Source organism: Lutra lutra, chromosome 11 (genome assembly GCF_902655055.1).
Source record: "Lutra lutra chromosome 11, mLutLut1.2, whole genome shotgun sequence".
NCBI lineage: Eukaryota > Metazoa > Chordata > Mammalia > Carnivora > Mustelidae > Lutra > Lutra lutra.
The window spans coordinates 54437164-54449745 of record NC_062288.1 but is presented as its reverse complement, the minus strand read 5'-3'; the positions used below and the strand labels follow the sequence as shown (position 1 = coordinate 54449745).

The window sequence follows — 12582 nt, the reverse complement described above, 5'->3', positions numbered from 1 at the left end:
GTATTCCTCATAAGTAATGATGCAAACACACTCACCAAAAAAACGAGCAAACAGAATCCATCAGCATATTAAAGGAATTACACACAATGACCAAGTAGATTTATTCCTGGAATTCAAGGATGGCAAATGAAAATCAATGTAGTTCACCACATTAATCAAATATAAGAAAAAAACCCCAATCATCTCAATTGATGCATAAAAAACATGACAAAATTCAACACCCTTTTATGATAAAACCACTCAACAAAGTTAAGAATGGAAGGAAACTTTATCTACATGATAAAGGCCATCTATCAAAAATGCAGAGGTAATATCATACTCAATGTTTAAACCTTAAACTCTTTTCCCTTAAGATCAGCAACAGAATAGGATGCCCACTTTTACCAATTCTACTCAACCTAACAAGTGCTAGCTAGAAATATTAGGTAAGAAAAAAAAATTATCAAAGGTGGAAATTGAGAAGTGAAATGATCTCTTAACAGATTAAAGGATTTTATATGCAGAAAACCCTAAAGATTCTGCAACCCTCCTCCAAAAAAACTTTCAGCAGTAATACATTCATCAAAGTCATAGAATACAAAATCAACAGGCAAAAATCAGTTGCATTTCCATACATTACTGACAAGGTGATCCTTACAAGATATTAAAAAAAATTTTTTTTTAAGATTTTACTTGAGAGAGAGTGAGCATAAGTAGGGAAGAGAAAAGCCTTCCTGCCAACAGGGAGCCCAATGTGGGACTTGATCCAGGACCCTGAGATCATGACCTGAACCAAAGGCAGAAATTAAATTGACTGAGCCACCTAGGTGCCCCAAGATATACAAAAATAAACTTAAAGTAGATCAAGACCTAAATGTAAGAGTTAAAAATATGAAACTCTTATAAGAAAATACTGGAGAAAATCTTCACGACATTGAATTTGGCCATCATTTCTTGGACATGGCATCAAAAGTAAAAGATGACAAAAGAAAAAAATGTATAAATGTGACTTCAAAGTTAACTTTTTGCATCAAAAAACACTATCAGGAAAGTGTAAAGACAATGCACAGAATGGGAGAAACTACTTGCAAATCTTATATTTAAGAAGGGATTAATGTCCAAAATATAGGGAAAACTACAACAAAGACTCCAATTAAAAAAAAAAAAAAGAGCAAAATACTCGAACAGACATGTCTTCACAGATATAAAAATGGCCAATAGGTACTTAAAAAAAAAAAGACCAACATTACTTGTTATTAGGGAAATGCAAATCAAACCACAATGAGTTATCACTTCAGAGGCATTAGGATGGCGAAGAAAAAGAAGAAAAGAAAGAGAAAATCAGTAAGTGTTAGTGAGGACATGGTAATCTTGGAATCTTTCTGCACTGCTGGTGGAAAAGCAAAAATGTTCGACCTCTATGGAAAAAAGTTTAGAAATTCCTCAAAAAGTGAAACATAGGGGCACCTAGGTGGCTCAGTTGGTTAAACTCCTGCCTTTGGCTCAGGTCCTGATTCCAGGGTCCCAGAATTGAGCCCCGCATTGGGATCCCTGCTCAGGGGGGAGGTCTGCTCCTCCCTCTACCTCTACTCCTGCCCCTCCCTATCTGTGCTCACACTCCCACTCTCTCAAATAAAATCTTTAGGGAAAAAAAAGTTAAATATAAAATTACATGATTGAGCATTTTCTTTTTTTAAAGATTTACTTGAGAGACAGAGAGTGTATAAGAGTGCGTGGGGGAAGTGAAGGGGGAGTGATGGAAAGGGAAAAAGAGAATCTCACCAGACTCCCCACTAAGCATCCAAGTCAGGGCTCAGGCTAAGGACCCTGAGATCATGACCTGAGCCAAAAGTGAGAGTTGGACACTTAACCAACTGAGCCAGCCTGGAGCCCCACAACCAATCATCTCTAATCCTAGGTATATACCCCAAAGAAGAGAAAGGACTAACAAATACTTATATATTATTGTGTATAGCACCATTATTCACAAGAGCCAAAAGATAGAAACAACCCAGGTGTTCATCAATAAATGAATCTCAGCATTTACATATATTATCTAGCCTTGAAAAAATGAAACTTCAACGCATGCTGTAACTGGATGAACCTTGAAGACATTATGCTAAGTGAAATAAGCCAAACACAAAAGACATCATATCAGTCCACTAACATGAGATATATAAAATAAATATGTCCAGAGACAAAAAGCAGTCTAGAGATCACCTGAGACTAAGGGGAGGGGGCAAGGGAGAGTGGTCATTTAATGGGTAGAGTTTTCATGTGAGATGATAAAAAGTTCTAGAAGTGGATAATACTGATGATTGTACAACACTGTGAATATACTTAATGCCATTTAACTGGAGAGTTAAAAATGGACACAAAAGTAAAATGCAAAACATGTCTTACCACAATTTTTAAATAGGCAAAAACAGAAAAAAAACCTTACCTCCATTTCGATCCCTTCATGCTCTTTTAAAATATAATTGTCTTAAATATTTTCAGCACATACACTTAAAACTAGTGTTCTAGGGGTGCCTGGGTGGCTCAGTGGGTTAAGCCGCTGCCTTCGGCTAAGGTCATGATCTCGGAGTCCTGGGATCGAGTCCCGCATCGGGCTCTCTGCTCAGCAGGGAGCCTGCTTCCTCCTGTCTCTCTGCCTGCCTCTCTGTCTACTTGTGATCTCTGTCAAATAAATAAATAAAATCTTTTAAAAAAAAGGAAACTAGTGTTCTAATTTTTGCTTTCACTGTCAAACAATTTAGAAAACTCAAGAGGACAAGGATAGTCTCTTATTTTTACACATATTTTTCCTTTCCATGTTCTCCCTGGTGTCCCAAGGCTCCCTGTTTTATCGTTTCCTCTCTGTCAGGAGAACTTCTTTCAGCTGTTCTCTTAGGTTCAGTCTACTCATGACAAATTCTCATAGTTTTTTGTTCTTCTGAGAATTTGATTTGTCCTTAATTCCTGAAGGGTATTTTTCACTGGATAGAGAACTCTGAGTTAATGGATTTTTTCTTTCAGGGCTTGAAAAATATTTTGCCATTTCCTTCTGGCCTCCATGATTTCTGATTAGAAATTCCCTGTCATTCAAATCATCTTTACCCTTAGGCAAGACTTCCCTTGTTGCTTTGAAGATTTTTTTGTCTTCAGTTTTCTAAAGTTTAATTAAGTCTCTTGGCATAGAATTCTCTGGGTTGTTCCTTGGATATACCTTTGAGTTCTTATTTCCTCTTGAATCTGTAGTTTTCTATCTTGCCAAAGTCAGCAAGTTCTCAGCCATTATCTCTTTGAGACCTTCAGCTTCATGGTCTTTCTCCGTGTCCAGTGACATAAATGCTAGGTCTGGTACACTCCCACAGGCCCCGGAGGCTCTGCTCTTTCTCTTTGTCTAGCCCTCCCTAGTGTTCAGACTGAGGGGTCTCTATTGCTCTACCTTCCAGTGCATGTTTGGTTTTCTTTAAGATTTATTTATTTGACAGAGAGAGAGATCATAAGTAGACAGAGAGACAGGCAGAGAGAGAGGGAGAAACAGGCTCCCTGCCGAGCAGAGAGCCCAATACAGGGCTTGATCCCAGGACCCTGAGATCATGACCTGGGCTGAAGGCAGAGGCTTAACCCGCTGAGCCACCCAGGCACCCTCCAGTGCGTGAATTCTTTATTCCTCCATTCTGCCACAGAATTCCATATCCCGGTGCTTCATATTTTGTTCTATTTTCAGCTCTAAAATTCATTCATTCTATCATCTATTTGCTGAAACTTTGTATTTCTTTACTGTGGCTGCTTTTTCATTTGTTTCAAGTATGTTCATAATTACTTATTGAAGCATTTTTAGCCTGGCTCTTTAAAATCCGTGAATCCGTGAGAGAATTCTAACATCTCTGTCATTTCCATGTTGCCATCTATTAGTGGTCTTTCTCATTCAGAGGAGACCTTCCTGGCTCTTGGTATAATAAGTCATTTTCAATTGACCCTGGACATTTTCATATTATGAGACACTGGATCTTGAAACTTGTTTTTGCTGATTTTCTCCAATACTGCTCCAGCCTCATCACTGTAGGTAGAGATAGACATCCAGGTTCTCCCCTGGCATTGGTTGATACCGAAGTGTGGGGAGCTCTTGACCATAACTGGGTATTCAAGTTCCCCATATGGTCTCCACAGATGCCAGTGCAGGTTATTTGGTTACCACTTGGCCATGGTCAAAGTCCTGACTCTCCAGCAGGATTCCTCTGACACTACCCCAGTGGGGTAAGTATGTTACTGGATGAGGAAGAAAGTCCAGGATTCTCATGGGGTCTCCACTGACACCACAAAGTGGGAGCTCTTTAGTGTCCAGGCAGGATGACAATCACAGCTCTCTAATTTCCCAATCTCTGGCACCATCCCGGTGGGGTGGGGGGGGGGGTTGCTGAGGCACCTGTTACAGACTTCTTTAAGATTTTATTTATTTGCCAGAGAGAGACAGACAGAAGGAAAGAGAGAGAGGGAGAAAGAGAACAAGCAGGGGGAGGGGCAGGCAACCCAATGTGAGACTTGATCCCAGGACCCCAGGATCAGGACCTAAGCCAAAGATGCTTAACTGACTGAGCCACCTAGACTTCCCCAGACTGATTTTAAGTCTAGGCTTCCCACTCGGTCTTTGCTGGCATGAATGGGAGTAGGACACAGTTTCTTCTGTAGGGTTTGGCTGAACTAGAGAGATTAGGTCTACAAGTTTTCTTACTATGCTGCTCCCTTCTTAAGAGAGATCTGGCTTTTACTGGGGCAAGTTATGTCTGTGCTCATTGGTGTTTCCAGGTTGCCAGTGTATCCAGTCCCATGTCTAGGTAAATTTCAGGTAACAATTTTATATAAAAATGCTTTAGCCCTACATACTAAAAGGCATATGGAGAAGTATGTCTATATCATCTTCCCAGAAGCAGAAGTTCCTAAATGTATCTTTAAAGAATGTTATCTTATTTAACATTTAAAAATAGTCATAAATACAATGGAATAAGATGCAATTCTTTAAAAAGTAGGCAATGCCTTTGTAGTGATACAAAATGACTGCCAAAATACATTAAGTGACGAAAGCAAGGTGTAAGTGGTGCGTAGAGAAGGCTATCTGTGCAAAAGCAGAATGCAAGAGAACCCACCCATGGATTTGCTAGTGCATGAACCAAGTATCGCTGGAATATTATACAAGAAACTCCTAATGGTAGACGCCTTTGGGGAGAAAAAAGTGGAAAATTAAGGAATAAGACAGCAGTATAAGAAGTAGGAGACTACCTTTTTGCATGATATGTTTTCAAAAGAGTTCATGCTTTTAAAGAATAAATTTTATCTCAAAAAATAAGCAGGTAGGACATAGGAAAATCCCACAGATGGCTAACAAGTTTTTATCACTAAAATTAGAAAATGCTACATACAGTAATAGAAGAATTAATCATTCGGTAGGCTAGAACAGAACAGAGAACGAACTGTAGGAACTGGAATACAACCTAGTATGGATTAACTAAAGAACTTGGAAAATATATTTTAGATTCTGGTATAATGACAGACTGGAAGCAAAAGATACTGTATCTTGGGATCAGCTCACCTTGGGGCACAGGCGCTCAGGTTGATTTCTCCAACCACAGCACCACCCCCCTTGCCCAGATGAACTTATTCCCTTCATTTCAATGAGGAGACAACAAGGCAAATACTGAAGAGTCAGAGTGGCACAGGGGAGAGTGCTGGCATGGGCTTCAGAGTTCGGGGCTGGAACCGGGTCCCCTCCCAGAGGACCACGGCATCTCAGGTAATTTGCTTGTTATCCGCCTGGACATCACTCTCAGGATTATAGTGAGAATGAAACAGGAATGTGTGAAGATTTGGCATAACTCCTGGTACCTAGCAATTACTCAGTAAATATTAATGGACTCTGATTAACAGAGACTAAGTGGAGCCAGGACATTCCTCTCACAAATAGCCACTACCCCTGATTAAAGAAAATTCTCCAGATAACTACACAAGTAACACCTCAAAATGTCAGCAAAGGAAAGCTACTGGGCCTGAAGTGATCTGATTAGCTATTAAATACAACTAATAAAGCAAATCTCTTAGCAAGTTTGTTATTTTAATACAATACTGTTGTGTCTATATTCATTTAATATCAAACTTGCTGAGTGACTAGAACATAATGATTCCAACCACTAAAAAGAAAATATAATTACGTGGTGTGAGAGAGGTGGTAGTTTTCACTACAATGACAGTATCACAATATATGAATGTCTGAAATTAACAAGTTGTATACCTTAAATCTACATGATGTTAAATGTCAAATCAATTTCAACAATAAATAAATAATCCAAGTCTCTCCCCTTTATTGTCTAAATCTCAAAATTCCATAGGAAGAAGCCCAAGAAATGCCTGAAGTGATCTTTCTATTCAAAAATAATTGAGAAACCTAGAAATATTTTTAAGGATATGCCTGAGAAAATCCCTATGTTCTATAAATGGACCACAGTGGCATACCTCTTTTGCCTGATTATAGGCTTGAGAATGATTGAAAGAAACAAATACTAGTACATCCAAATGCAAATCAGCAATTATTTCTTTAATTTACTGAAACATATTTGAACCATTATTATACTAAAGTCATGATACAATCAACTACTATTTTAGCGCTCGTGTATATTAACTGGGGACCAGGGAACATGCAAAAGTATATGCAGTGGGAAGAGAAGGGCACGTGGTGGGCATGTGGATATGACTGTATGAATATACTAGGCTGGAAATAATTTCAGAAAATGTCTCCTAAAAATTACCAACTGAATTCATCATAAAAATCAATACAACAAATTCAGCTAAAAAGCCCCAGATAAAGCTTATTAAGCTAAAATACATAATCATTGCAACATTCTGAGGCAACACTGATAACCAGGGCAAAGCTTGGGGCACCTGGGTGCCTCAGTAGGTTAAGGGTTTGCCTTCAGCTCAGGTCATGATTCTAGGGTCCTGGGATTGAGCCCCACATCGGGCTCCCTGCTCAGCGGAGAGCCTACTTCTCCCTCTGCCTTCCACTGCCCCTGCTTTTGCGCTTTCTGTCTCTCTGACAAATAAATAAAATCTTCAAAAGAAACAAAAGGCAAAACTCTTCAACATAAAAAAAGCAATTAAATGAACTTTTAGTTAAATAGTATTTTAATTTTAAGGAAGGCTCAAAGTCAAGGAGCTTCTAGGTTCTCTTCTAAAGAGAAATACCCAGAGAGGAGGATGAAGAACTTCGAGGCTAGGTTATTAATGTCTCAACCCAGATACGGACATCAGAAGTAAGCCCTGGGGCACCTGGGGGGTGCAGTCGGCTGCGGGTCTCACTCTTCGTTTCGGGCTTGGGGCATTGTCTTGCAGTTGTGAGACCAAGGGGCCAGTGTGGGCTCTGTACTCAGCAGGGAGTCTACTTGAGATTCTCTCTCTTCATCTCCCTCTGGCCCTCCCCCTGCTTGTGCATGCACTCTCTCTAAAATAGATAAATCTTAAAAAAAAAAAAAAAAAAAAAAGGAGTAAGCCTTGCCCATTTTACTCACAAAATAAATGGGACTTCAAAATACTCAATACCAAAATACAAATACTAAGTAAATACGTATGTTAGGAGCAAATGAATATTGTATTCCTCCTTGTTTGCGACTGTGCCAGGCTTTGGGAAGAGAGGGATAAATTCAGGACCTCTGGCATTGCCAAGGTAGTGACATCAGCTAAACCTCACCTCCTTCTCCAACCCCTGCACTCTGAAAACCTGCCAGGTGTTCCCACCATGGGGAAATCCAGACTTAGCTACTCAGGTGCACCCGAGGATTCCCTGCGCGGTGGGTCTCACACTCCTCTGCCAAGTTGCTCAGGAGAGCTAAGCCAAGGCACTGCAAGAGTTCTATTCCATCCAGATTCCTGGACTGCCCACCATGTGGGAGAGACATCTTACAGGCTCTGGAGATGAGCTCAGGCTCTTACTCACCAGGGTCCTAGGTTCCTCCTATTTTTGCACAAAATAGCAGGACACATAATGGCCACATCCTCTTGCCGTTACTTCCACAAGCGGACTAGAGTTCAAAAGGATTAAGTCTGCTGACCTTGTCTTTAATAAGGCTAACTCACTGCACTTGTGCATTACACATAACCCATTATTTGACCAAATATAAGCACAACAGTGAAGAAATTCACATTCTGTATAAAAAAAGAAGACAAGAGTGAAATCCTTTTTTTTCTTTTCTTTTTTTGGTATCCAGACTTCACCGCTCTTGGCCGACAACTGAAATGACGCTATTCTTATCCTAGAGCTGCAGGGAGCCTCCCAGGCAACTCCCTGGCCACTAACAGGCTGGGAGTGGCAGAAAAAAGAAGCACCTACGTCTGAAAGCTTCCCCTTATTTCCTTGAGCCTGAAATTATGAAACTACAAAGAACACTAAAGAAGAACAGCAAAAATATGTGAGAGACAATATACATCTTCATAATATATGTAGTGAATAGGCTGAAACGAAATGTTCAAATAGACCAAAAAATTATCCAGTGATTCAGGAAAAGGACAAAATAAAACACACAAATTACAGAGACATCAGTCATACAGAAATGAGTTAATCTGAAAACTTCCTTTTCAGTACACAGAAGCCAGAAACAAATCCAGACTGAGTCCACTGTTACATTAGAAACAGCTGTCAATGTTCTCAACTTCTAAATGCAAAGGCCTAAGTTCCAGTCCCTGATCTACCACTAAGTAGATAAGAGACTTCGGGCAAGTCATTTAACCTCTTTCATCCTAGAGAGATTCTACCAGGCGGTACCTATTACCACTCTGACCTTCCATCCTTTCTAGCTTTAAAATTATAAGGTTCTATGCAATGAAAATGCAAAGGTATAATATTACCATATTATTGTAATCAGATGGGTCATAAGTGCTCTGTTTAAAAACTTCACATAGTTCCATAAATTCTTCCATCATCTCGAGGATTTGTCCATTTAAAATCGCTCCTTTGGTACCACCAAATTCAAGTCTTTCCAGCTTTTCAAATTCCAATATGGTGACAAATATATCCTTGGTAAAAACACAGTACAATAAAGATCTTTCCACCACCTTGAACAGGACCGGAGCAGTTTAAAGTTGCAAAGATGAAACACTTTCAAGCATTCAAAAAAAATCAGTGATTTAATATACACTTACATGACAGAAAATTATAAATGATTTAAATGAACAAAGTTACTGGTTTTAAAATCATATTCCCATTTTCACATTTCCTGAGAATTTTCCAGCAGTCCAGGCAACACCTACTTTACCAGAGCTAAACATATGATTCTGTACTTTTACATCCTTCTAAACCTACCTCAGATTCCCTGGTCATATCTAAAATCCTATCTTCAGCCTCCACTTTGCAGTGAATTACCTCCCTTACTGAGAGGGAGCATAAGACTGATAAGGAAAGGGGACCAGTCACCTCTAGTTAGGCATTTAGCTCTTAGACTTTGAGAGGCATTCAGGCTGATTAAGGGATGGGAATTTTCAAAACACGCAGTTCTAATTTTGGATGAAATACAACAAATTTTATGATAACAAAAAAGTCCAAACTTGAAAGAGCTTTACAAAGAGCCGAAGGCACTGCCACTAGATCCCCTGCTTTAAAAAAACCCTTAGCCAGTTGGCTCCAACTACGTGTGTGAATGTTTGTACACGTGTGTATTCAATGTTTGTTTTTAAAGTATCTGAAAAACATTGACACACAGCACATATTTCCATGTTCTTTTTTTTATGATGGGCTTTAGTATTTTTATAGTCCATATATTGATATTCTGAAAGATAGTGTGGCATTTAGATAATCAAATGGGTTTTCCAGGTATAGTAGAAATTCTTGATTTACAATGGTCTTCCAAGAGCTTATTAAGTTAGAAGTCAAAGATCACTAATACATAAGAGAGTCTCACATATATTCAGTATACTAAAAGAATAAAAAATGAATTTAAAAAAGAAAAGAAAGAAAGAAATCAAAGTAAAGCTTATAAAAACAACCTTAACAGCATTGGCCTTGTCAGCACTTCATAATAATCCAGAAAGGAGACCTTCCTCTCTCCCACCCAAACAGAATAAACTATCTCCCAAATGATACAGAAAACAAGATTTTTTTAACCCATCCACAATACAAATAAATCACAAGTCAATAAATACCTCTATTTTCATGAAACGGTCCAGAAATTTGTCAAATCTACAAAACACCAGTTGAGACTGGAAATCCCATGGTTTTAGCTTCTTGTTTCCCTTAAAATAGCTTGCCAATTCTTTTCTGTAGTTGAAAAAAGACTTTTTGAAAGTCTTTAAGATGTTAATGGCCACCTCAATCTTTTCCAAAGAGTCTTCAACTTCTCCTTTCAAAAGGTCTTCAGGTGAAAGGTAAGCTATTGCCTAGGTTTTAATAAAAGGAAACTCTGATCAAAAATATGTTTTAAAAAAAAAGGTTTTTTTAGTGAAAACACCTGTTTCTTTTTTTTTTTTTAAGATTTTATTTATTTATTTGACAGAGAGAGATCACAAGTAGGCAGAGAGGCAGGCAGAGAGAGAGGAAGGGAAGCAAAGCAGGCTCCCTGCTGAGCAGAGAGCCCGATGCGGGACTCGATTCCAGGACCCCGAGATCATGACCTGAGCCGAAGGCAGCGGCTTAACCCACTGAGCCACCCAGGCGCCCGAAAACACCTGTTTCAATGAATTTTTTTTTTTTCAATGAATCTTTTCTTTTTTTTTTTTTTTTTTTAAGATTTTGTTTATTTACTCAAGAGAAAGCATGTGGAGAGGCTCAGAGAGAGAGATAGAGGCAGGCTCCCTGCTGAGCAAGGAGCCCAACACGGGGCTCAATTCCAGGACCCCAGGATCATGACCAGGCAGAAGGCAGACACACTTAACAGACTGAGCCACCCAGGTACCCCTCAATCCTTTTGTTTTGTTTTTGCTTTTTAAGATTTTATTTGAGAGAGTGAGACGCACTGGGGGTAGGTAGAGGGACAGAGGGAGAGGGAAAGGGACAAGAATACTCCACACTGAGCCTGACCTGGGGCTGGATCTCATGATCCTGAGGTCATGACCTGAGTGGAAACCAAGAGTGAGACACGGAGTGGACTGAGCCACTCAGGCACCCCTCAACGCATGTTTTAAATGATACATCCTTGAATTGGGCTAGCAATGCTGTGAGACAAAAAATAAATTCTAGAAATTCAGACACTGGGATTTCAATGACATACTTGTATACGTTAGAATTATCTACAGGAGACTCTACAATTTCCGAATACACTTTCTAGCAATGACTAAGTTTTTGCTAAGCTTTGCAGGTATGACAACTATATAATGAGAATTTGCATGGGTATTCTCACTACGAATATTCTGCATAATTTTTCCTTCATATAAAGAAATACACAAACCAGAAGGGGAACTCTTGAAGACCATGGGCTTTAAAAAATATGGTCACCTTACCTGGTAGCAGTGGGTCATCTGTAAAGGTGAGAAAGAGCTCATATCGTTAAGGGTCACACCAGCAATTTTCTTACGGTAGCAAGCATCTCTTCTACTAACATTATGGGACATAAAATCTAGTGGAAATAATGCTATATAAACTAGTTTTAAGTAGAGGAAATGGAAAGGTAAGAGGGTTTTTTAAAAGAAAGACCCATGCAGGGGCATCTGGCTGGCTCTGTCAGTAGAGCACATGACCATTGATCTCAGAGGCAAAAGTTCAAGCCCCATGTTCAGCATGGAGACTTCTTATTTAAAAAAAAAAAAAAAAAAAAAAAAAAAAAAAGACTCTAGTAGCAGATTCATGTACACTGGTCAATTTCTCATAGGACAGTCACATCTAGGTACCTTCCAGGCCTTCCCTACCCATATTTGTTAGGAATATTCAGAATTTCCCTCTTTAAGGACTTCAAGAAAATATAAATTCTATAGGATCTTTTGTACACTATTTCTTCCCGAAACATCTTCAACTCACATAAAACGTAGGCTTAAATTTTGTTCCTTGAATGTGGTGGTTGCTTAGAAAGCTGTTACCTATCTCAGTGGAGTACGTAATGAAAGCCATTGAGTTCACCTACCAGATGGAAGGATTTTTTCCTAAATGTAGACATAGTATTCTTCCCCCACGAATGGTCATAGTTTTACATGTAATATAGACTGTGCCATAATTTGTAAGTAAAAAACTCATGTTTAGCTTCTAAAACCCCTACGGATTAGAATTCTTTGAGTTTGAGCTGTAGATCGCCCATCTGTGCTCTTACTTGCCACTGTGACTGCCCAGAAGAGTGTACATGGCCTGTACACTGTAAACACTGCACAGAGAACACTGAAGAGAACCACCAGTAATCCCGTAGCAATGCGTGTTATAAAGGAGTCAACATTTTGGTACAGGCTAGGAGTTCCAGAGACCTTTATCTTTATGTACGCTTTATTAAAAATGTGCCCTGTGTCCTTTCAGGAAGTTTAAAAAAAAAAAAATCTGTGGCAATGACTCAATTGCCTTCTCTGTTTCAGGAGCCCCCAGTGACTTAATTACCTGCATCTAACTTAACGTCCAGGCAAGCTGTTCTTACTTTCATTCTTACTCTTCCTGATAGACCGTCA

The 12582-nt window shown here is 39.2% G+C and overlaps 1 protein-coding gene across 1 annotated transcript in view; it reads right to left on the bottom strand.

The window, feature by feature from the left end:
- The window catches only part of DNAH11 (dynein axonemal heavy chain 11), a 328215-nt gene that overhangs the window by 286447 nt on the left and 29186 nt on the right, over positions 1-12582 (bottom strand). The window contains exons 7-8 of the mRNA XM_047694987.1: positions 10147-10380; positions 8857-9024 (exon numbers count right to left, since the gene is read on the bottom strand). Coding sequence (XP_047550943.1) covers positions 8857-9024; positions 10147-10380 — 402 coding nt within the window. The remainder of the gene's footprint in view (positions 1-8856; positions 9025-10146; positions 10381-12582) is intronic.